At 43.7% G+C, this 26,052-nt stretch overlaps 1 protein-coding gene across 2 annotated transcripts in view; it reads left to right on the top strand.

Moving 5' to 3' along the window:
- Positions 1–26,052, top strand: part of OMA1 (OMA1 zinc metallopeptidase) — a 170,027-nt gene that overhangs the window by 53,622 nt on the left and 90,353 nt on the right. For both annotated transcript variants that reach the window (XM_075003236.1, XM_075003235.1), the window contains exon 9: positions 21,675–21,775. In XM_075003236.1, coding sequence (XP_074859337.1) covers positions 21,675–21,743 — 69 coding nt within the window. In that variant the 3' untranslated portion in view covers positions 21,744–21,775. The remainder of the gene's footprint in view (positions 1–21,674; positions 21,776–26,052) is intronic.

Below are 26,052 nucleotides of genomic sequence, written 5' to 3'. Positions count from 1 at the left end.
CTAGCAGAGTTGCAGCAGCATGATTTGTGAACCACACATTGGCAGTTTGGCTGCCTTGGCTTGTCCTGTAATAGATACATAGTTACACCTTCATTTTTAGTCTGGCTTTGTTAAATTACCAAGATGAGTTGCCCTTTCACTGTTAAATGGGTTTAACAGAGGGACTCATGCATGAAAATAAGCCTTAAAAATACTGGCTGTGAGCTGGGGAGTTCCTCTTGGCTCTGTTTCAGGGAAGGCAACTGTTGGTCCTCTCCCTCTCTTACACCAGGAACCTTTTGCAGAAGGCTGCTGGCCACCTAATTTCACCTTTCTGGTCAGAAAAGTTTGTGGAGGAGCCACTGACTGTTCAGAAAATTGTGTGTGTAAAAAGTTACGCATGCACCACTGCTGAACCCATGTTGTGAATCTACTCTTTTGTTATCCCATAAAAGAAAGAAAATACATGGGTGCCAGGGACTTTGTGCTTGTCTCTGTATACACACTCTCTGCTCCAAGGAGATTAAGGCTAGGTTTTCAATAGATTGTGGTACCCAGTGTTCTCAATATTCTTACTGGGCACTGGTGTATCCCAAGCCCCTTTGAAAATAATTTAGGGGCATAAATAGGAGCCTAAGGTTTCTTTTTTAAAATCTGGCTCCTTCAGTCTAATGCAGGATACTTTTCTGTTTCATACCTCATTGGTTTTTGCCTTCAAATAAATTGCATGAGTTTGGCATTTTTCCTGTACGGTTGCAGAGGCAGAGGATGGCCTTATGGCTAGGGTACTTGCCTTAGAGTCAAGAAACATAGAGTCAGTTTCCTGCTCTGCACCAGACTTCCTGTGTGTCTTCCTTGGTCAAGTCACTTAGCCTGGGTGTGCTTCAGTCCCTCTTCTATGAACTAATGATCATAGTAGTTCCTTACGTTAGAGGATGGTTGCGAGACTAAATCCATTAACGGTCATGAAGCGCTCAGCTGTGTGGTAACTTGGGCCAGAGAAGACAGGTCTACCTGGCATATATTTAAATGATTCATCACTAAGGTGGCAGTGGTGGGGAGAATTAACATACCATAGAGAGCTATATTTCAAAGACCCTTCTCACTTCCCTGTCTACTGTGCGCTTTTTATACAATATAAGAAAAAAGCTCTCTGGAGAGAAGGAAGTCCCTTAAGGCTGCCCTTCCCAGCTGGTAGAGTATTAGATGAAATTCGGTTGTTTTGAGTTGATGTATTCATTAAGTAAAAGGCCAGGGTCAGTGGGAGGGTGACACACTTGGTATTTGGAGTGACTGTGAAGATGTCGGCTAGGTTTCAGAAATCATCAGGTAAAAGGAGAAATTTCTCCCCACTTTAAGGCTGGAAAGAGCAGCTCTGTTTCCTGAAGATCCTTAAACAGATTAGCACATAATCCTTAAACAGATCAAAACTCAGGTAAACAGCTGGAGCCAATGCCGCCTACTCTTACCTTTATATTGCATGCTCAGCTATATGTCATCTTATTCAGACATCAGCCATACTGCTGAAGTTACTCTGCTTTGTACTTTCCCTCCACCAGGGAAATGCAACTCAAGCAGGCAGAAAGGCCCAGTTTTGTTCTCAATCTTGAACTCACTGGCAAAACTTCCAAAAGTTATAGTTCTTTTCTTTCTCCCATAAACTACATTCTTCTTTCTGCCTTTCTTGCTTTTCTTCCACGTTGGTATCGGCTGATTATGATCTCCTGCACAGATGACATTTTAGTGTGAGTAAGCAGGAAGGAGACTTGTAGTAGGGGTTTAGAACAGTCTTCAATAATTGTCCATCTGGGAAGGAAAACCTCCCCAAAAAGTACAAGAGGGCATTAGCTTATTTCATTTGACTGAGCTGGACCATTCATCTGTAATAGTGATGATGAAGTTAACCTGAGCACATAGTGATAAGGAAGTTAGTGTGCCTCTCAGTGCCATTCATTATTTTCTATACAAGATGAAGTGTCTGCACATTTCTGCATCACTAGTGTTCCACATCACAATCATGTAGGTTTGCTATTTCATGAGACTTAAGCATTGCTGGTGCAGCTGGAGGAAGACATACAATGGCTGGGTGTAACAACATGCTTGGGTTGGTTAGGCTTTTGTGCTTATTATGCTTTTATCATTTTGTTTTACTTGGACAGCCACTATCTGGCTATTGAACTGGGAACCTTCAGATCTAAACATGTGAGCTGCTTTGGCTTGAGCTGTTTCTCTTTGTTTAATACTAAAATGAACTTACACTGTCTGTGGTTCGGGTACAGAGGGTGAAGTGACGTACACATTCATCACTGTGTTACACTTTCCTACCATACCTTTCTAGGCACATGTACCAGGCTTATTACCATAGTATCTATTGTTCTACAGAACATCACTATATCCTGCTACATGTTGGTTTTGTTTGTTCCCCCTTTCCACAAATGCAAGAGGACTGGTTTTTTTTCTTACTTATTTTTTGGAAAACCTTCCTCTTCCTCCTCTTTCCTCTAGCCACCTGCTTTTCTTGGTTATCATCATGAAAGAGCTAAAGTAAATAAATAGACTTTGTAGTGGGTGATGCAAGCAGCGGAGATCTGTGGCTATGTTGATCTCCACTAGCAGAAGGTCCTATACTGTGGGGCCATCCCTGGGGAAATTTCTGTCTCCTGCTCTCAAAGTTTAGATCCTAAAAATAGGGTGCTTCATAGTTCATGAGGAACATAGATGCTGAAGGAGATAATTTAAACACAGAAGGGATTGTTCTCACCATTATCTGGGCCAGTGCTGTGGAAGGCTTTAATGGTAAGAAAGAGGATGTTGAATTTGGTGAGTATTCTATGGGCATCTACAGTAGCAAACAAAATATGGGGGTGTGAGACTCTTGACAACCGCAGTTGGTGAAGAGCTGGAGTGCTGGACCAAATGAAGCTTTTAAAAGTGGGAGGCCAGAACTATCACAGAATTCAAAAAAGGATTAATTGAATCCATGGAGGATAAGCCCATTAATGGCTATTAGGATGGGCAGAGATGACGGCCCAAGTCCAATGTTCCCTCTAAACTTTATTCAGCACATGGGTGGAAAAAATTATGTGCAGATGTGCACCAGCAATAGAAACACATGCTGCTGTATGTGGGAGGCTGTGGGCACTCTGCTAATCAACTGGGCATAATTTAAATCTCTCCTGGGTGGCCACTCAACCACTCAGTTTATAGGGAACATGGCCTGAAGCTCTGTTTTCCAGAATGTGAATGGGCTCATTGTTGCAACTGCTTAATCCAGGGCTGAACCCAAATCTATGTCTTCATGCAGGGTAAGGAAACCCATCTATGCAGCGGAAAGACAGAATCTTTGCTAGGCCATGGATCCAAAACTGGTGACCCTTATGGCTAGATTCTTCTAACTCCCCCCCACAGCTTAGTTCCATGGGGGAGATAATGGTTTCCAGCAGGGCTGCCTGTTCCTGCCTAGCGTATTTATGTGCGGTTTAAATTACCAGGGGGGTACAAAATAGAAAAAGATAAATATATTTAAAAATATGGATTTGAAAACACTTCAAATTAGTTTGCTGATAAGCACTGTCATCTCAGCCTCCTAGCCTAGTTACATGAGTTCATAGCTGTGCAATTCTAATACAGTGTGTCTGGCTTGTCACTCCATCTTTGCAACCTGTTTTACTAGATCAAAGAAACTATTGACACCAAGACAAGTTCTTTTGATCTATTTGCACTTTTACTTTTCTAATTTTGAAAGAATAGACAGAAAAGTCATCCAAATTAAACACTAAAGAAGACTACAAAGTAGGACTACTCTAGTCAATTGAACTGCTCTGGGCTCAGTAAGTGAGACACCATGTTGATGGGCGTAGAACTGAAGGATTGGTACAAAGCTTGAGAGGTTTTCAAGCCATGTCCCCTGCAATCAAGTCAGGAATTAGCATTATCTCGGCCATCCCCAGCAAGGGTTTGTCTCACCTGTTCTTAAAAATCTCCAGTGGTGGAGATTCCACAATCTCCCTAAGCAATTCATTCCAGTGCTTAACCACCCAGATAGTTTGCATGCTAGGAAATCCCATTGCCCTCAGCGGCTGAAGAGAACAAATTTTGTCCCCCCTCCTTGTAATTTTTTATGTACTTGAGAAGTGGTTATCGTGTCCCCTCCCACAGTCTTCTCTTCTCCAGCATAAACAAATCCAGCTCTTTCAATCTTCTCTCAGAGGTCACGTTTCCTAGACCTTTAAGAATCTGTGCTGCTTTTCTGTGAACTAGACATAATACAGCAGCTGAGCCTGAGGCCTTATCAGTGCGTGGCAGGGCAGAAGAATTACACACAGGCACCTGTTCTGAGAGTGCTCTAGGGTTGGAGCCCCCACTGAGAAAACTTAGCAGGTGTCCAACGCACTCTGCCTGAGGCTCTCCCCTTCCCCCAAGACTCTGCTTTTGCTCTGCTCTTTCTGACCCTCCCCTTGGTTTGCTAGTTTCTGCCTTTGTGAGCTGCCCCTCCCTGCCACCCAACAGCTGGTCCCTGATCAGCTGTGGCTGATGGATGCTGAGCACCCACTCTTTTTTCTCGTGTATTTCAGCCCTGGAGCATTCAGAGTCAGCAGCCAGGGTGGCAGTGACAGGCTCTGGCAGAGGGGAGGCACTGCTTGAGTATGCAAACCCCGTCACCTCCATCTGCCTTGCTGGCTGTGTGTGCTGTGTATGTATACTACACTCCGCCATCGGTGCAGGCGAAGACAGGAACCTCCTTCTGTCAGCTTCAATACCTTTCCTCAGAGTTGCTATTTTTCATTTCTTCTGTAAATTAATTTAAACAATCAAGGTGAGGGGATGTTTGGAACATGGGGCTAAAATGAGCGATGTCCTTCCCGCTGAGGTGCCCTTGAGAGGTCTGGCCCTGGTTTGGCAAAGCTGCATGGTCCTGGGAGGAGATTTGCTAGACAACAGACCCACCTCCCACTTCTGCTCATTTCCTAAGCACCGCATAGCTGGGTTTGTTCCCCCTTCCCTTTGATTTACACAGCTGTCTGGCCAAGTCAAGCCTTCCCTTTATTTATTGCAGCAGGCAAGGGTGTGCTATGGACTCAATTCAGGATATGGACTGAAACCCTCCCCTGGAGCGGAGTATAGGATAGTACTTTGTCATTTTCAGGCTCTTGGGAGCTCACTGCTTCAGAGTTCCTGTAAACAAGAATAAATTTGGAGAAAATGCTTGAATTCCATATGTATTCTAACTGAATATGTTTGAATTGAAAGAGAGCATGGGAAGATGAATCTCTCCGTCATATGCATTTAGTGTAAAGCCTGTATTTACTTTTCTTACTATCCACACAGATTCGATCGCCATAGCTGTTTTGTCATTTGCTAAATACATGGGCTCTGCTCTCCTGGACACCAGCTCATCAGTTACTGAGTTAGCAGCCTGTCATAGGGGCGGCACACATCATTTATAACTGTCAGGCACCCAGAGATCAGAATCTTCCCTGAGAGTCTGGTCCTTTGATGGCTCGGAAATAGGTTGGCTAAAGCTGAGAGCAAGGATCACACTGGGCCTGAAATGCAGAAACTGAATAGGTTTTAATGAAGGTGCAAGGTGGATCCCAGCTCTTTGGCTCCTGTAAAGGAAGATAATATAATCCATTGGATATGGTACTGACTTCCTGCATGATCCTGGACAAATCTCTTTGCCTCCGTTGCTCCTCGATCTCCTTGTCTGGCTTTTCTAGTTAGTTTGTAAGTTTTTGGAGCAGGGACTGCCTTTGCCATATGCATTAAGGACCCATCAGTGGTTCCTTGCAAAAATGATAAGAGCATGGCATTATTTTGAGCATCTTTAGAAGGGAGGATAGCAGGCTTTTGTTGAGCTCTGGTGGGAAATCGTTAAGCACAACCAACAAATGCTATCATAGAAGGAGCAGACTGGGGTTAGATAAGCAGTCATGCTATCACGGCAAAACAAAAGCAGGGCCTAACTCTGTCAGGGGCAATACAAAAGAGGCTGCAGCTCTGAAGATTTTAGGATTTCTTTCACCCCTCAGAAAGAGCAGTAAGAGCTATCTTCTCACTCACTACATGGTTACGTGTACACGTGAAACCTACATCGAAGTAGCTTATTTTGATGTAGGGACATCGAAATAGGCTATTTTGATGAATAACGTCTACACGTCCTCCAGGGCTGGCAACGTCGACGTTCAACATCGACGTTGCACAGCACCACATCGAAATAGGCGCTGCGAGGGAACGTCTACATGCCAAAGTAGCACACATTGAAATAAGGGTGCCAGGCACAGCTGCAGACAGGGTCACAGGGCGGACTCAACAGCAAGCCGCTCCCTTAAAGGGCCCCTCCCAGACACGGTTGCACTAAACAACACAAGATCCACAGAGCCAACAACTGGTTGCAGACCCTGTGCATGCAGCATGGATCCCCAGCTGCAGCAGCAGCAGCCAGAAGCCCTGGGCTAAGGGCTGCTGCACACAGTGACCATAGAGCCCCACAGGGGCTGGAGAGAGAGCGTCTCTCAACCTCTCAGCTGATGGCCACCATGGCGGACCCCGCTATTTTGATGTTGCGGGATGTGGATCGTCTACACGTGCCCTACTTCGACGTTCAACTTCGAAGTAGGGCGCTATTCCCATCCCCTCATGGGGTTAGCGGCTTCGACGTCTCGCTGCCTAACGGCAATGTTAACATCAAAATAGCACCCAACACTTGTAGCCGTGACGGGCGCTATTTCGAAGTTAGTGCCGCTACTTCAAAGTAGTGTGCACGTGTAGACACGGCTCATGTGTGCTCCTTTAAATATGGTCAACAACTAAGTGGATCCATCTGGTGATTGTTTTACATGTGAACATGTCAGACTGCCTAGCTAGTATGTACTTCTTTCTTCTCTTGTGCTCTGTCATGCTATTCCCTTTCTCTTGTCTATGGGGAGGCATCACAGGTTCACAGGGATTACCACACATGGAACACCCAGGTGCAGATGCTCTTTTGTTCCCCTGTACTTTCAAAACTGCCTTAAACTATACTGGCAGTCCCCTATAAAGGCAATCCCCTAATCTGGACTATTTGCTTTCAGTATTTCTTGAAAGAGGTATTTAATTCAAAAAGCACCTATAGGTGGGGGCTGTAAGAATTTACGACCCAAAATTTCCTGGGGATTTTGCTGTAGGGCCGGTTAGCATGGGTTAAACACTCTGTAAGGACCTATTTATAAACACTATGTTGTATCAACAGATTCTGGATTAAATACGCCCTCAGTGACCATTAATACAGTCCATAAAGATTCCTTCAGAGCCTTTGTGTGTCTACAATGCACATCTGCGCAGCAAAACCAAACCACTCTATGGCAGTGGGTCTCAGCCCAGGTCAGCTGACTTGGGGTCTTGCTAGAGGGCTAAAAACAGCAACATTGATACGCCTGGAGGCCGGGCTCTGCAACCCAAAAATGGGGGAGGGTCTCAGAGTCTGTGCTCCAATCAGGTCTGCCAGTATGGGGGACAAAGCAGGCAGTTGTCCCAGAGCCAGAGTCCAGAGCCTTTAAATCACCACTGGAGCACTGCTGCTGTGTGGCTCTGAGAGCTGTGTGGTGAGGCAGGGCATCACACAGGACATTCCAGCTGGGGCTGGGTGGGAAGGTACTGCAGTCTGGGCCCTGCCCCTTCTGGGTGCATGGAGCAGGGCTCCTCACACCTTGTCCAGGGGCCTGGTGTGGCTGTCAGCTCCCCTGGCTCCAGCCCAAGTCCTGACATCTGCACTGCTGTTTTTAGCTCCCTAATGTGAACCTCAGTAAGTTGACCTGAGTGCTGGGGTGGCTGCCAGAGGCGTTTGTTTTGGGGGGATTTTTTTGCACTGCATGCAGGACCCAGTATGAGTTAAGTGACAGCCTCTCTTCATCCTTTGCCTACAGCATGATCTTGTTTTTAATATACCTGTCTGTATATCTAGGCTCTGTCTGGTTTCAGCAGAGACTCCCTATGAGTTGTTAGTTTAACCACGGAATATTCCTGACTCTCAGTTGCCCCATCGGTGAAGTGAGGATTAATTCATTAGATGTTTGTAAAATGTTTTGTGTGTCGTGGATGCAGGTGCTATTTATATTATTGCTGAGTTCGTGGAACTGTCTAGCTCTCAATGACCTGCCAATGGACATCTCTTCCCAACAGTCTTCACTTGTACAAAAGTGGTCCCTTATAGCTCTTTTTCTCAATGTTGTGCCTTTGCTGCCATTCAGAGTCCCTGGGCCTTGCTAACAAACTTTTGCACCATTCAAATGCTTGAAACACTAACCCTCATCCTGCAGCCACCCACCCTGCAAGGCATCATACCTTATATCCAGTCACTCACTCACTCCTCAACCATTTAGCTTTGCTTTGCTCTTCTCTAAATTCCAATGTGTTTGTCAGCCTCTTTCTGGGACTGCACCCAAGTACTCAGGAGCGTACTCTCCTCTTGTGATACTGCCACCCACGCAGGGATGGAGTGCCAGACTGAACTCTCGCTGCCTTTCTCAGTTTAGATCAAACCCTGACTGAAACACTAACCTAGCTCTGTGCATGTTAATTTCAGTAAACAGCTTTTTGGTCTCTCAGCACAGCTGACTTAAGGTATGCATTACAAATTAAACTTCGAGCCCACATAAATTAAACTGCACATCCCAGCCTCGGTGGGCTGTTTAAGTCCAGCATAACACACATTTACATTGTTTTATTTCTCTTTCATGCTGTAACATGTTCCCCGTAGCCACATTGACTTAGTTTTACTTTCACATTGTACCACCTCCTCCATAGTCTTGCATTTAAATAGTCTCATTTCATTTTGAGACCATGACATCATCTCCACAGAGGTGCACTGAGACTGTCTGGAGAATGAAGTGATAGTGCCAAGATGTAGTCAAGTGCACATACAACAGTGTTTTCCTGGGCTAGCTTGCTGGCTGGGCATATCACTGTGCAGTGCTGTGCTAGAAAGAGCTTCTCTTTAATATCTGATCCCAATCACTTGTCCTCTGGACTAATGCATTGTATTTCTTTACGCGTTGACCCAGCCTGATTCACTGCACTCTCCCCTGGCAGAAAGTCTGTATGCAGTGGGCATCTACAGGTAAACAAATTGTCTCCAACTAGCTAGTACAGAAAACAGTACTTGTGGGGGAGCAGAGGCAGACATGGGACTGCTGTACAACGGTGCACCTCCAGTGCAGCATCCAAGAGCCAGTTTCCTATTATAGCCTCTAGCAATGATCAGAGCTGCCCTCTGAAAAACCCCAGGAGAAATCAAGCAAAGGTGAATCCCTCCCTGGGGGAGCGAGGAGTAGGAGTGATTCTAACCTACTGTGTAGCTGCAAGGGAGCCAGAAAGATCCTGACATTAATGAGCAGATGCCTCTAGACTCCTCTGACAGCTACTGCAGTGCCCTGAAGTCCCTTTAATACCATGGTAACGCTAAGCGCTTCCATATGGTAAATGTCAATGTCCTAATGGCAATCCCCGTACATCTGTCTGCATTTTGCCTTTCGTAGACAATTTGTAAGTTCTGTCCTGCTGCACCATAGCTTGTGCTCGACCTCTGTCTTATTGCTTAATGTTAACCACTTTGGAACGGGTTGATTGGAACTGCAAATGCAATAGCCAGATGTCCAGGAAGTCTCAAGATGCATCGTGATGCTGTCCGATGGCATAGTCATAACTTCATTGGGAGTTTTGGATGCATCAGGATTACAGGGCTGGCATGTTAATTTGCAGTTTTTATTTAGCTGCCATTAAATCTGTCAAACCCAGTTGTACAATATTCATGGTAAAAGTAGGCACATGGCTGTATCCAAGACAAATAAAAAGATACCTGCCCCTTATGAGAACAGACACCCAAAAGGGAATTTGTAGCTGTGATGTCTGAGCACATTCCACAGCATCACAAAACTGTGTGAAGAATTTCCAGAGACAAACTCAGCCGGACAGTTTTACTCTAACAGTAAAATTGGCAATGAACTTTTAAAAATTACTACAGGTTGAACCCCTTTAATCCAGTACCCTTGTGACCTCACCAGTGCTGGATGAGAGAATTTACTGGACCATGGGAGGTTAATAATGTCTAGCAGCATTACCAACGCGTCCACTGCTTATTGGGCTCTTAGAAGACATTTGGGGGAAAATCAGAGCTAAAGAACAGCACAGAACACTGAGAGCCAGGCCTGATGGCTGTAAACAAACTTTATGGGACCATGGGAAACTTGGCCACACCCCAATAAGTGGTGGTGCAGGTTACTAAAATCATGCCAGATTACAAATGTTGCTGGATGAGAGGCTTCTGGATTAGAGAGGTTCATCCTGTGTTTAGCAATAAATGAAGCTTTGCAGCTTCTCAGTTTGAGTTTTCAATCTTTTCTCCATGAAAGAAATTACAGTACATGGTGTAAATATATAAAAGCCCTAGCATGTGGAGCACTGATTTTCGCAATTTCTGGGAAAATGCAAGGACATAATCATTTCTTAAAGCTACCACTGGGATCCAGTGTCTCTATACATTTGTCAAATGCATGATATTGAATACTGAATCTGCCAAGCACTAGTCCAAGATAAATTAAAACTGGAGGGTTGAACCCTCCTTGTATAAATCATTGGTATATCAGTATTGGGACTCAGAACAGCCACCCCCCATTTTTTAAGTAAATATATTAGAATTCTGGTAGGAAATGGTAGATTTAGCATTGTAAACCAAAGTAAAGACTATTATCTGTGGGACCTGGTTCTTAATCTACTCAATAGAATTGTGGGAAAGTGAGTGAGGAAAAAGGTACAGGCTGAAGTGAATGTGTTAGGTGCTTAGGAACAGATCATAGTGCTTGATAAAAGAGAGATGCCATTCGGAAACGCATTCAGAATTTGCATGAGTTCTTTCAGGTTAGAAACAAGGACATGAGTGCTGGTGTAAAGTATATGTAGGACTAGAGTGAACTGTTGTTGGAACGAGTTGTGGGGTGGGAAGAAAAGAGACACTGGGTAATTTTGACACCTGAAGCCCTGAGGCCAAGCCAGCCCTGAAGCCACCGCTAACCATTAATTTGGTGGTTTCACTCCAGTCTTCGTTTGTTAGAACAGAAATCATTGCTTGACTGGCGATCTCTGTACAAGAGCTGCCAAGCTCAGGGACAAGTACAGCCCTAAAATCTATCTGATGGTTCCCATTGATGTTTCATATTGATTTAAAGTCTGTTTGCTCACTCATAAAGCTCTCAGTAATGCTGGCCCAGACTGTTTTTCAGGACTTGCTCTTCACTGTGGACCATGTGTTGATTTATTGCTGTCCCCTCATCTTTCACAACCTGGGGTTTGAGCTCTGCACCCCATGGTTGTAGAATCATCTTCTTCTGTATAGTCAGAAAGTCAAATCAACACATCTTTGCCAACCTCTCTTTCCCAGCATTTTAAATCCAGTCCCAGGTCGAGACAGTCTGAGGCAGCTGGGTGAGGAGCCTGAGTTCCTTCCCCACCCCTGCCTCAGCCTTTCTGTGCGGTTAAATACCAAAAAGATGGTGATGCAGGGTCAGCTTTCAGTCTGCTGTCTGTTCTCCATAGCAGCTGGAGCTAAGGCTCCATGCTGCAGTCTGAGAATCCTGCTCCCCGCCCTCCATACACACTCACAGCAGAAGGATGCAGAAATAAAGGAGAGAAATGTGAGGGAAGAAGGTGGAATAAACGATGGTTGGGAGAGTGAGGGGAGGTTGCAAGAAGTGGAGACACAATAGAGATGCCATTCAGAAGCCGTCTTAGAAGTTGCATGAAGGAATAAAACAGGAGACAAGAGTGTGGACAGGAGATAGGAGAATCTCCAGCCACAGGAATAAGGAAGATAAGACATTTTATGGACACATTAAGGTGCAGTCTGCACTACGGGGAAAAAAAAATCAATATAAGATGCACAACTCCAGCTATGTGAATCATGTAGCTGAAGTCAACATACTCTAAATTGATTTTTCCTGATTTCCCCACAGTGGGAGGTCAATGGGAGAAACTCTCCCATTGACTTCCCTTACTCCTCATGACTGCGAGGAGTACCAGGGTCGAGAGTGGAGCCTTGATCATTCAAGTTTAGCACAGCCACACTAAATCACTAAAGCACACTAAATCGAACCTCTGAAGATTGACCGCCACTGCATCAGTCTTCTAGTAAGCGTAGATGTACACTGAAGGGAGAGAGATAGGATTTGCTGCTCTCTGAGAAATACACCAGGAAGGAAATGGACACGCTTTGCTCCCCAACCCCAGGAAAAGAAGGATAGTCAGGATGCTTATTTGGGAGATGTAGCTTCCATGTTCTCTCACAGACTTCCCATAGGACAAATATTCAAATTCGGCTCATTAACACGTGGTTTGAACTGGGATGGGAATTTTCTGAGTCACTACAGGGGATCGTCTGCATACTTGGCTTAATCTAATTCTTGACCTTCCCCCCACCACCCCTCCGCTCTCTGATTTGCTCACCTTGATCATTTTTTTCTGATTTGTCCTCCTTGATTACTGTTTTTGGTTCTCTGTGCCTTAAATATTGAGTCTGTTCTGGTATAGCTATGGTCTGAAGAAGTGGGTCTGTCCCACGAAAGCTCACCTAATAAATTATTTTGCTAGTCTTTAAAGTGCTACTTGACTGCTTTTTGCTTTGATAGTATATAGACTAGCACAGCTCCCTCGCTGTTACTTCCCATAGGACAGGTCACTTGCTTTCTCTGTGCTTCAGGCTGCTATCTATCAAATGGGTATAACAGCTCCCCTACCTTACAGGGATGGTATGTGGATAAATATGTTAAAGATTGTGAGCAGAGAGGCATTTTCTTTGGGTGTGATTTTCTACAGGAAACTTTTGATTTTGCCAAAAAAATGAGTTTTCTTTTTGGGAAACAGAAGCAAAGTATTTTATTGGGGTCATTTTGACCTGATCCAGTTTTTATTTTCTGATGGTGAAACTGACTGGAAGTATTTTGCAAATTAGTAATTTCAACAATAAACTACCTTTCCCTAGCGGCACACACTGGAAGCTGTAGTTTGTTCCCGTTACATTCTGTGGGTGGGACCATGCCAGCTGATCTGTGATGGAACATAGTTTTGTCTCTGAGCAGTGTGGTGCATTGTTAGAATCACATGGTTGCAAGTGCATAACGGAAGTAGTCTGCTCAGGGAGCCTGGATCATGGGAGATAAGGCAGGATCAGGCCCCCAAACTACATTTCCCGTACAGCAAACCAGCATACACTTTAATGTTTAATATTTGAAACACAACCTTTGTGGTCAGTGCAACACACCAAAATGAAAAGTTTTGATTCAGAAATGTTTAAATGTTTGATTTTGATGCTTTACCATTTCTGAATCAAACTCTTTTTTGGAACTTTTTATTCCTCATATAATTGTGGTCTTTTAATTTTTTGTCCCAATTTTGAATGAGAAAAAAAAAAGACATTGCTTAATATCTCAAAGGAAGGAAATTCCAAGTTTTGCTCAGCTCCAGTGTGGGGCATTCGATATTATGCCAGTGATAGTATTTAAGATAGGATGAACAAGCAAATCTCCTCCCAATAAAATAATGCCAAGCATACGGATAAGCTCTTTGGAAAAGGAAAGAAATATGACTGGGCATTAGTCTGAATAAGGATGTCAGATCTTGCCTTAGCTTTGGTTTAGCATACAGACTCCTAGCTGTTTATCCAAATCTTTGAGACTCAATGAATGGCACAAAAATAGTCTAAACCGCCCCTAAATTCACACATCACCCTCTATTCCTGAGGGGTCTGTCATTCCCTACATCCTCCATCTTGTTAGGAAACTTATCGGTGGGAAAATATTGGGAACTGTGATTTAAAAGTAATGTGGGAAAAGGTGAGCATTTAAAGTTGCTTTCCACTGTGTTCAAGTAACATGGGATTCAGTAACAGAGAGGAAGCTGTGCTAGTCTATACACTATCAAAACAAAAAACAGTATCAAATTCAGTATCAGAATTCAGGAGTGAGATGTGTTAAGGTTTATGGTTTCTTAGGGTAGAGTGCTTAAAGTTAAGCATGTACATAGGTTCTTTGCTAAATCATGGTGACGTTGATTCAGCTCCCCCCCAGCTGCATTCTTATTCTTGGGTCAATTTCCTTCTAGATAGCTGCTCTTATTTTTTTTTTTAAGAAGGATGGAACAGCTGATCGGTTTCATTTTCTTTCCTAATAAATTCTTATGAAGTTGCTCATCAGTGGCTGTGCTACAAAAGGGTTTAAATTTCCTTTGAAATGTGTGTTTATTTCATCTTGTTTCAAATGAACACTATTTTTAGTTTATTTTTCTCCACAGTGTTACTTTCAAAGTATTCTTTTCAAGAGAAGGGAGCACTGCTCCCTTGGTTCTGTCTTCCCCCTTCCGGTACTATTGTTAGTGATTGACTGCTACTTGTAAATAATGGCTTTCTGAGGGTGGGCAGCAGGTTATGAAGTCATATACAAAAAATCTGCAGCCAAATTCTGCTCTTATTGATACCAGTGCAAGTCCTCAATCACTGAGTGGATTACAGATTTTACTGGTGTAACTGAAAGCAGAATTTTACCCTTAGGCTGTAACAGCTCATTAGGAATAAATAGACTTTTAGATAATGAAAATGTAGCATTTCTGTTAACAGCTTCATCATGGTATATACAGAGTGCTAGATTGCCATGATAACTGAGAAATTTACTTGTCTTTTTCCTTTGGTGAAACAGGAACAATACTGTAGTTGTCAAGAGTAAAATAATTAATTGGGCTTTAAAATTTAACTACCCAGGAAGTTCTTATAGCTTTTGGGGGTAAGAAAACAGTTGCTATAAACAACGAAGTCCTTCTCAAAGCTGTCTTGATATATGACTGAGAAGATAAATGGTAGGGAGAGGTAGGTGAGTGTTCGTGTGTGTGTGTGTGTGTATAATGGCCGTGTCTATAGTACAGTGATCTTTTGAAAGATAATCATCCAGAAGATCTCTTCTGAAATATCTTTTTTCAAAAGAGCACATCCACACACAAAAAAGCAGATCAAAAGAGCAATCTGCTTTTTCGAAAGAGAGTGTCCACGCAGCCTCTGCTCTTTCAAAAGAATGAGCCAGGGATTTCAAAATCCAGCACCATGAGGGCTGCTCTTTCGGAAGAAGGGCCTGTGCAGCATCTACATACACTTTTTTTCCAAAAGAATCTTTCGGAAAAAGTGCTCTTCCTAATATGGGAGAGGAAGAAGGCCTCTGGAAAAAGCACCACATTCTTTCAAAAGGAATTTGAAAGAGCGCATTTTGTGTGTGGACGCCCTGCTTGTTCTTTCGGAAGCGGGCCTGATTTTCTGAAAGGATTGCTTATGTGGATGCGGCCATTATTTCAAAACCCAGCAGTATCTGGACCTTTTGTTGGCCGTGTCAGAAGAGAGGAATGCTCCCTGAAGACTGACCCAGCATACTCAGAGATGGTAGGGTATGTTAACACCACATAGCTTTCAGCCACTCTGTTAACACAGCCGTGGCCATACAAGTCATGCAGTGTGAACGCTGTCTGCACTTTTTCTGACAAAACTTACACCCCCTACAAGCGACCGTTGCTTTGTTAGCAGGAGTGCCCTCTTGCTGGCAACATACTGTTGCAGCTTTTATCACTGGGGGATTGAAGGGGATTAAGCACCTGTGCACCACAAAAGCTCTGTCGCTCCACTGCCAGCATAGACAGTCTTAGACTTTCCTCCTTCCTTGGTCCAGAACAGAAGCATATTGGCAGTGTCTGTATCACTGCCTTCATGCTAGCTATTCAGCGGATAACTAGAGCATTTCCGTCTTCACGGCAGTCAGACCCCCACCTCTTGGCATTGCATTTTAAAATAGTAACACCAGCATAAGCCTAAGGATACAAGCATCAATATGAAAGCGACCAGAGGCTTTTTGAGGGGGATTCTCAAGAGGTGCAGCCTAAGGCAATGAAATGACTTTCAACACGGGGGAGAAAAACAGTTGCAGTCAGCAAGATATTTCCTTCAAATATTTTCTTCTCCTCAGCAATAATTAAAAAGTAAACAGAAAAGCTTGGGCCCCGGTTCATCCTATGACTCCTAGGTGCGGTGGCTGCCTTCCTGAAGCTATGATCCCCTTATGTCTCCTGTGTCGCCTGGTATAGCATCTCCTTGAATTACAATTCTGGAAGTATATAGTCCTGCTGAGCACTTGTGTGAGAGAAAGAGGAGGCAGATCTGGGGTTAGTCATTTTTCATTGGGGATCTGAGGGTGTCCCTGTGTCCTGACATGGGACCTTGCATCTGGGAGTCTTCGCAAAAGCTATTTATTAGGAGGGGCAGCATGGGTTACCTTTACTGAATACCGTACTGGGTTAGCAGTCAGAAGAGAGAAGTTCTGTCTAGAGAACAACAAGAAGTCTTGTGGCACCTTATAGACTAACAGATATTTTGGAGCATAAGCTTTGCAAGCCGCTTCAGCTCCCTGTAGCCTTCTTGTCTCTTTTCTATTTAGTTTTTAAGGCCCATTCTGCCAATTTTAATGGAAGTTGGGAATCTTTGTAGTTCTGGGCATAAGTTCTTTGTGTCGGGGCTGTCTCCTGCCACCCTTATCTCAGCTGGGCTTTCTAGAGACTACTATAACATAAATAATCATTCAAAAGGCCTTGGGGGAAAGGTTGGAGTTCATGTTTTGAAAGGGAGAAAGGAGATTTTTCTGCTGCATTATTTTATCGATTCATGGATGATAGAACCAGAAGAGACCACTGTGCTTGTCTAGGCCCATCTGCAAACCACAGGTCAGAGGTCTTCCCTGAATTAATTCCTGTTGGAACAAGACCATATCGTTTAGAAAAAACATCCAATATTGATTTAAAAATTGTCAGTGATGGAGCATCCACCAACCCATGATAAATTGTGCCAGTGGCTAATTGCTTAACTGTTAAAAATGTAGGCTTTTAGTCTCAGTCTGACTTTGTCTGGCTTTAACATCCAGCCACTGGATTGTGTTATAGCTTTATCTATTAAACTGAGGACTCTGCTGTCAGATTTTTGTTTCCTGCGTAGGAATTTTAAATCACCCCTTAATCTCCTCTCTTTGTTGAGCTAAATAAAGTGAGCGCCTTAAGTCTAGCACTGTAAGGTATATGTTCCAATCCTTTTATCATTCTTATGGCTCTTCTCTAAATCAGCGTTCCCTGTACTTTTTTCCATCCATGGGCAGAATAATTTTTTTATATGCACCAAGACATGTGCAGATGGGCACCACCAATGGAAACACATGCTGCTGGCTGTGGGCACTCTGCTAATTAGCTGGGCAACACCTGACTCTCTCCTGGGTGGCTGCCCAAGCTCTGGAATATTATGCTTGTTATCTGAAGCAAGTGTATTGAATTGTGAACACCAGACCAGGACACAGTGTTCTGGTAGCATTCACACATGTGTCTAATACAGAAGTAATGTGACTTGTCTGCTTCTACTTGATATTCCCTATCTATACATCCAAGCATTGTGTCAGCCCTTTTGGCCACAGAGTCTCACTGGGACCTCATTCAGCTGACTGGCCAGCTTGACCCATCCCCCAGTTTTTTTCAGTCACTGTTTTCCACATTCTCTAAATATGACCCACATTTTTTGTTCCCAGATTATTGGTTGACTCAGTTAATTTGTTCCTCTACATGGTTATCTTTATGCAGTGGTAGTCATAAGTAGATGATGGCATATGTAATTTATTGGGCAATAACCTGTGCTTATGGACACCAAGATTTCAATGAGCCTCAGAGAGACTGATTTTAATACAACTAAGCACATTCCCAGAATCACATATTTGTAGGATTGAAACGAGCCTCGAGAGGTCTTCTAGTCCAGTCCCCTGACTCAAGGAAAGACTAAGCATTATCTATACCAGTGTTTCTCAGGTCATGGTACATGTACCCGTAGGGGTACGCGAGAGAAGGCAGTGGGGTACATGTGCTGGAGCCGTATGTGGCTCTTTGAACAGTGAAATCCTTGGCACCGTGAGAGCACTCTGTGCCTACGTCCTTTCCTAGCACTTGGATTGTGAAGCACATGGCAGCGGTGATGCTAGCAACTCCGGTGAGTTACCAGCACTGGATTACAGCTGGTGGGGGAAGGTGCTTGGCTCTGGAGGAGAGGGGAGTGGGTTAAATGGGGTGGATGGGGAGGGCCGGAGGTGCCTGGCTCTGGAGGAGTGGAGGTGGATTTTGTTAAAGTGGGGAGCTGGGGGTGCCTTGCTCTGGAATATTGCGCTTGTTATCTGAAGCAAGTGTATGTGCTATTTGTACAGTTTTAGTTTGGTATTTAGAATTACAACTGAAAGGGTTTAAAATGGACTGATTCTGTGTGAAAACAAAGAGTAAAACTGCAGATTTGGAAGAAGGTCATACACTGGAAACTGTATCAGAAACACTGATTTAATTGTGGCCCTCAGCCGTTTGCAACCCATGTCTGAACATTTGATTTCATCCAAATAAGCTCAAATTTCGCATTAAATTAATTATAATTTTTCTTGTAATTTCATTGATCACTGTTCACTGATGTTTGCATAAAAATATATACCCATGGATGAATAAAAATTGGACTTATTTTATGTTCATCTAATGTTTTTATTTATCCTCTTTGCACACTCATAAGTACGATGGCAAATTTGTTGCCTATAGGCAATTTCTTCCAACCCACCAGATACAATTAAGTTGTTCAAACAAATGTGTGCAATGGTAGGAAAAAAAAGTATGTGTCTGAAAATTTTTGGTACTGGGGGTAGTTGCATTTTTGTTAAAGGGGCACTTTATTTAAAAAAAAAAAAGGCTGAGAAACACTGATCTATACTATCCCTGACAGGTGTTTGTCTACACTGTTCTGAAAAATTTCCATGGCAAATTGAGACATCTCATCTGATTCCACAAGAATTACAGCATAGAGCATTCCATGGTGGAGAATTTCTTATAGCTATTTAAATCATATGTTTAGGTGCATCACTGAACAATTCCAAACAAATATGTGTGTGTGAATGTGCGTATGTAGGTGAGTACACAATTAAAACTCATCTCTGGCAGATTAATTAGTGTTAAATCAATAATGCTGTCAAAACAGTACACATTTCTCACGTGTTGAGCAAGTTTTCTGTCTTTACCATTGCATTTTCCCCCTTCCTTTGTTCTGTTATCAGGCATGGAGGCAGAGGGCTGGAGGCAGAGGACTGGAAAAGGAGAACAGTGCTTTTGTTATCCTTTGCTCAAAATCTGCTTATTAGTTTTAAGCCAGTATACGCTGCTTTTGCGATGCATTATTTACAAAAGAAAAGTAATAAATGTTGACAATGCTACTCTGGGAAGGAATAGATCAAGATTTGCTTTGCAAACATTCTGCTTTTAAAAACGCATACAGACTGAATTGCCATATTAAAGTAATAATCCAAATGAGAACATTTCCTTCAACATTTCTTGAGACGCTTCTCTTTTCATTGAGGAATAATGACAGATCTTGTACTAGCTTAGAATAAAACTATCATTTGGGGGGTGGATTTGCATAATAAAATTAACAGTGCATGGAATGCTTATGACATTACTTTCTAATTTTCCTATATGTTTCACAAGTTATATGTTAAAAGACGGATGATTTTGAGTCAGTTTAGGAAAACAAATCCTCTAGGCTGGCTGTTAAAAGATCTTTGCTTTTCACAGCTGGCCCAGCTCATTACATGCTTAAGCTCCTTCTTTTCCATTTTAATAAGTTATTCCCAGTGTTTAGAGTTTTCATGTATGTGCCAAAATGTCATCCTTGGTCCATTTTTCATATTGACTCACCAGTCCCTCTTCCTCCCCACCCACCTCAGTCCTTTGTGTGTGCAAGGATGCCCTCAGTTGTGTTCTCTGGCATGCAAGGACCAGAAAGGATACAGCATCAACCATCTGTTCCCAGGTCCAACAAGCAATTTAATTTACTTGTGTTCACAAAGGGAAGGTTTTGCCAGTACATAAATTACAGTCAGACTTTGTTAATCAGTACTTGGTTTATCCGTGTCAGGCCCTCCAGTTGATGGGAGACATTAGAGTATGTGTACTAATTACTTATGTCTACCCAGCCGTGCCTCCTTGTACCTTCTGCTTGCTGAGGGGTCATGTCTGTAAGCATTTCCTCCAAAGTTTTCTAAGTTTAGGAAAATGTTCCAGTCCCTAGGACGCTGCTGTGGAACTTTGGACTCCCAGGTTCAGATCCCCACTTTTTCACAGATTTCAGGCTCTAGCTTGGACAAATGGCTAAGACCCAGATTTGTAAAAGTATGCAGGCACTGCAGCACTCAGTAGTGCAGTACCAGACTTAGAAGTCTAAAGTTGCATGTTTCAAAGAGGATTTAGTGCTTCTGTCCATTTTAAAAATGAGACTTAGGCCCCCAAAATAATTCAGTATTGTGACCCTGAGTGCTGGAGAGACTTGATTTTTTTTATAAATCTTGGGCTTGGGGCAGGCCTATGCTGTTGCTTGAGTTCATCTAACTTAGTTGCTCATTGGTGCAAAAAAGACACCTTTTCTCTCCTTTTTTGAGCAATGCAAGTTACAGCATTGCCATATCACACCAGTGCAAAGTTGACAGGAGACGCTCAACTACCAACATAACATCTGCTTCTCACAGAGGTGGCGTAAAGCGCGTTCTTGTTGACATAAACCACCTTCACCAGCCATGCTATGGTGGCATAGCTGCAGGGCTTTGTTTCTGCAAGAACGCAGTGGAACTGCATTCCATCCCTGTTTTTCTCCAGCTGGGGATCCCAAGGCTGAGGCTGCTGGCAGAGCTCCATGCCTCAGCTGGCTCCCAGCCATGGGGATGCAGGGTCTGCCCTCCCCTAAGCTGGGGATCCTGCAGCTGGCGCTGCTTGTCAGGCTCAATGCCCCACCCAGCTCTCAGCCATGGGGCTGCAAGGTCTCCCCACTTCCCCCCCGTCTGGGGATCCTGCAGCTGACAATGCCAGCCAAAGCTCTGTGCCCCAGGTGGCTCCCAGCTGCGATGCTGCAAGGTTCCCTCACCTCCCCAGCTGGAATTCCCGTAGCTGAGACTGCTAGCCAGGGCTCCACATCCCAGCTGGCTCCCAGCTGCAGGAATGCAGGATCCCTCTTGCCAGCCAGGGATCCCACAGCTGGCACTGCTGGCAGGACTTGAGTTCCGGCACCTATTTTCTAGGAAAGAAAAAAGCACTGCATAGCTGTATCAGTGCAGCTGCATTGATGTACTGCTTCTAATGTAGACCTGCCCTTAGTCTCTCTGTGCCTCAGTTTCTTTTCTATAAAACGGGCATAAATGCACTTCCCAACCTCACAGGGTAATGTGAGAATAAATTCTCAGACACTATAGGGCGGGGGATCCCTTAAGAGATCTAGATGGACACAAGTAACACACAGGTGGAAAAGGCGCTCCCCCAGTAGGGGGAGGTAGCTAGCAAAACTGTCTTTTACTACATAACACAAGGGGGGGCTGACCAGATAGGGTTATTCACATGTTTCTTAGGGACCCAGTAATCTTCCTGCTCCATGACACATGCAGGACTTCCTTCTCAGCTGCCTGCAAAAGCAGTTTACTGTGAGTGGAGCATGGTTTAATGTACAGCAACTGGGGTAGCAACGAGGGGACATGGGCACTATTTCTGTTTCTAGCCCTGCCTGTGCCTCTGTTTCCCCTCTCAACCTTTGTCTCTTTTCTTTGCAGCTTGTGGTTCCATTCTGTGGACAGAAAGACTGGAGGGCAGGGAACTGGTCAGAGAGCGAGCTGTGGTGAATGAAAATGGTCAGACAGCCAAGGTGACTCCGGTGAGCCCCCTTCCAACGGTTACACCTCTAGAATTGCCAGGGGAGTCACTCTTCTGCTACTTGAGTCACTTGCCAGCAGTGACTCAGTGTGTACCAAGCCTATAGCTACGTTTACTACTGCCACTTCCTGCTCTAGCCTGCTTTCAGTCCCTGTCCCTCCTACAGCCTCAGCTCCAATCCAGTTTCTGGCTGCTGGCTCTGCCTCTTGCCCACATTCCTGCCTATGTCTCCAGCTTCTGTCTCTGGGTCTGGTCTTCAGCTTGACCGTGACTCTGGCTTCATCCTTGGACTGGTGGTTGAGCCCTGGATCTCTGCTTGTCATTCCCATAACTGCCACCACACCCGGTCCTGCTCCTCCCATGAGATAGGCCCATGGCCTGGCAGCTTACAGAAATAGAACACAAATCTCACAAGTCCCACAAAGCTTTTGTTTTAACCACCAGGCCAGGGTGGACCTTCTTGCATGGTTTTGAGAGTTCACATCCACATCAATAATAAGTGCCCAGTCAATCCAGTGTTGTTTTTTTTTTTATGTATAAATCCCATTTCAAAACAGCAATGCTACTTTCAGGAAAGCTCATATCAGGCAGGGATTATGGCATTTCTTGGGTGGTAAAATCCATTTGGCCTTGTTACACAGCTCAAGGCATGCTGTGCATACAATTGTCTATAAACAAGCTGCCTTGTATGTAGTGATGCATAATTATTTCTTCTGGTTTGTTTTCATGGCCTCAGGTAGCATGAGAAGCCTTTCTCCCAGGGACATACTTTGGGAAGTCATTCCCTTTTCCTGGGTGGATTCTTCTTTCTAGTTTGGCAATTAAAATACTTTAGATACTCTGTGATTGACATGGGAATTCCCTTGTCTTTACACCCTGATTGGGCACTTTACGATGCAAAAATGTCTAATTTGCTGAGTGTGAGGCTGAAGTTCCTCTGCCTTACTGAAATGCAGAAGTACATGAAGATAGGCCAAAATCTTTTAACCTGGGGGCGGCCCAAATTAAGCACGTGTCTAGATATTCAAAAGGTATTTAGGCACTCAACTCCCACTGAAGATTTTTGAAGAGCTGGTCTGTAAACCCACCTTCAGTTCCTTAAATAAAGCTCCAGTTTGGATCAGCACTTAGGCAAGTTCAGGCTTTTTTTTGTGACAGTATGAGCCGGTACAGCATACTGGCATATTTTTTCAGAGTGGTGTGGGGAGCCGGAGCCCCCAGTAGCCTGCAGCAGCATGGGGGCTGGGAGGCTGCAATGGGGCTGAAAGCCAGAGCCCTAGCACCCCACAGCAGTGCAAGGCTGGGAGCCAGAGTCTCCACCACCCTTCTGACAGCCCCAGTCATGGGAACCTGGCAGGGAGGTTTGGGGAGAGGCAAAGAGCCATACTAACTCCTCTTTTTTTTTTTTTTTTTAAACAAAGAAAGCACTGGGCATCTGCATGAAAAGAGATGCATCAAAGAAGGAGGCTCTTAGTGAACTGAGTTTCAGAGGGGTAGAGCAAATTACTTCTATGGGAGCTACAGGTTCTCAGCTTCTTTGGCTTGGTCTGCACTGGCTGTTTGAGGTGACTAGGGCTCAGAGTAAGGGACTGTTTAATTCCAGTGTAAACGTTAGGCTTGGCAGCCTGAGATCTGAGATCCGTCAACCTCTCAGGATTCTAGAGATCAGGCACCAATCCAAGTCCAAGCACCTGCCCCACAAATAACAGCCCCTTAACCCAAGCCTCGTACACCAGAGGCAGCTGGATTTTAATTGCAGTGTAGACATACCCCTTGAAAAAACAGCCATTTATTCAGTAGGCAAAATATGGATTTTGATGCCTAGCTTTTAAGAATTTTAAGAATTTAAGAGAATTTTGACTACACTGTATTGAATGCTTGCTGATGATCACTCTCATCACAGTGAATATTATTTCAGGAAATGCCTTTTGGACTGCCCCCTGCCCCCTGAATCTTTAGCAAAAAGTTGGAACTGTCTGTGCTTGAGAGTGAAAAAGTACAGCATTGTTTATCATGAGCAAAAAGTCTTGATGTATAAGGACCATGGCCAGAGACTTAGCTGGTGTCTGATATAATGGGTGAGCAGGAGCTATGTGAATCAACTGGAAGTTTCCGTGCGTATAGCTCCACATTAGCTTTCAGTCAAGGTTAAGAAAATTTCCCTGCTGGTATTCTTATCATAGCCACTGAATAAAGCAGCTGGCTTAAGGGAGAAGCCTGAAATCACCTCCCTACCTTTTACTTTTGGTCTTTGAGAGAAAAATCCTCCTGAGTCACAGCCTTTGATGCTGAGAGCAGGAGACTAGCAAGCACCCATGCATGTTTCTCCTCCCTTATCATCTCTGCATCCCCAGAACAGGTACTGCACGTTTGTATTGGAAAAAATCCACTCAGCTGGATGATTCAAAGGGAGGGCTGGTTAGAGGCTGTCGCTGGACAGCTTGAAAAGAAAAAGGATGAGGCCTGAAATCAGGCACTCAGACAGACTATTGTATTCTTTTGTGGGAGCACCAGACCCAGTGTTACTGCAGATTACATACTCAGCTCCTGTTTTGCTTTAGTGCACAGGATATATCCAGTTAATCAGGTGAACACATGGGAGTCACTCTTGGTGCTTACACCTAATTCCTATTAAGGTTAATGATGAAAAACTAGGCCCCCCACTTAAGGGGAATAAACCAAGTTAAATCTTTCTGTTAATGAGACAAGCATTAGTGCAATTACTAGAGGAAATGAAACATGCTCAAGTTAGGGTCACATGATAACGTGAATTGGTTCATATACGTGCACTACCAAGTGGTTTTCAGTTTGCACAGTGAATAGCTATGAGCAAAACGCATCACTCCTTTTTTCTGTCTCATAAGGCCTGTCCAGTCTGATTTCTTCTGCTCATTGCTCACATACTGCCATTCAGGGTATCACAGGTTAGATCTACCATGTAAACTACTTGGGGCAGGGGTAAGTTTATGCATTGATGAGCACAGTGTTAGTGTTCAGCAAACATTATTATTGTTCCTGTGTTCCTTCATTAGACTTTTCTTGGGAAGTCAATCAGATAATCTATACCTTCTCTGGTTGCTTTCTACTGTTGCCTTGTGACTGTCTGTACTGCTATATTTGTTCCTTGCGTGCTATTATGTTAGTCTTAATAGGAGTATGCCTTGTGAGGTCATCACTTGCTAGTCCATATTGGTAAAATAGGTGTGGTAGCATTGGATGTAGTCATAAGATTCCATTTTATGGGCATATTTCAAGTCTAGACAGTAGCTAAATCAGTTCCTCAGAGAAAGAAGACAGGCTGATGCTTCACCCAGATGGCCAAATGGAAGCAGCACAGGGATGAGGATCTTGTCTGAAAGAAGCTTAGCCAGTAGGGATGCTGCAACATGTGGTGGAGGGAGTTTGCTTAGTGTTCACTCTAGTTTGTTAAGTTAGGAATTAGTTGTGTTTTCCTCTTACTTTCCCTGCAACCCATTCTGACCTCATTTCTTGTATGCACTTAGAAGCTATCCTTTTACACTTAATGAAGTTGTGTTATCATTTTAGCTAAACCAGTGTGTTTAGACTGAAGTGTTTGGGAAACTCCATTTGGGATATAGGGACTGTGCCTTTTTTTTTCTATGTTAGTAATGATTCAGTTACTGGTGCTTTTCTCTCAGTCAGTAGAGACCCAATGGCCTTATATAATGTTGTGAAGCATTCTGCATAAGTAAAACCAAGGTTCTGGTTATGCTATCTTACTTATAAATTTCTAATGTGCTGGTCAAATTCTAACATAGGTTACAGTCTGCCACCGTAGAATGAGTTTATAATATATTTTTGCACATCTGAAGAGTCTTCTCTCTGGTCTGCAGCACTTTTTATGTCCGTTAGTGAATTAATTCTCTTACTACACAGTGACTTTAGTATAAATATTCATGATTTAAAATGAGAGGACACTCAGACAGGTTAGCTGACCTGTGCAAGTTCACACAGGAAGTCTTAAAGCACAGCCAGGAATGTAGTCCAGGCTGTGTGATTGCTAGTTATTTTTTTAGCAACAAAAACAATCTTTTCCGTGGTAACAATTAAGATACATTGTAAACCAGATTGAGGTGCTAGTTATTAATAACAAAGCAGTCAAAATAGCAGGTAAATGTTTGATTCAGCAGCGTTTGCAAATATCTTGGACTATATCAAACTGAACATAGTCTTAAGACAAATGGTTGGAACTAGCTTGTGCACTTGGTTTTGTAACTGCAGAGAGAAATGTTGTTCTTCCAGGTTCATCCTTTTTCA

This window comes from Carettochelys insculpta, chromosome 9, assembly GCF_033958435.1.
Source record: "Carettochelys insculpta isolate YL-2023 chromosome 9, ASM3395843v1, whole genome shotgun sequence".
NCBI classification, from domain to species: domain Eukaryota; kingdom Metazoa; phylum Chordata; order Testudines; family Carettochelyidae; genus Carettochelys; species Carettochelys insculpta.
The sequence above is the reverse complement of the archived record's forward strand: the minus strand, read 5'-3'. Positions and strand labels throughout refer to the sequence as shown.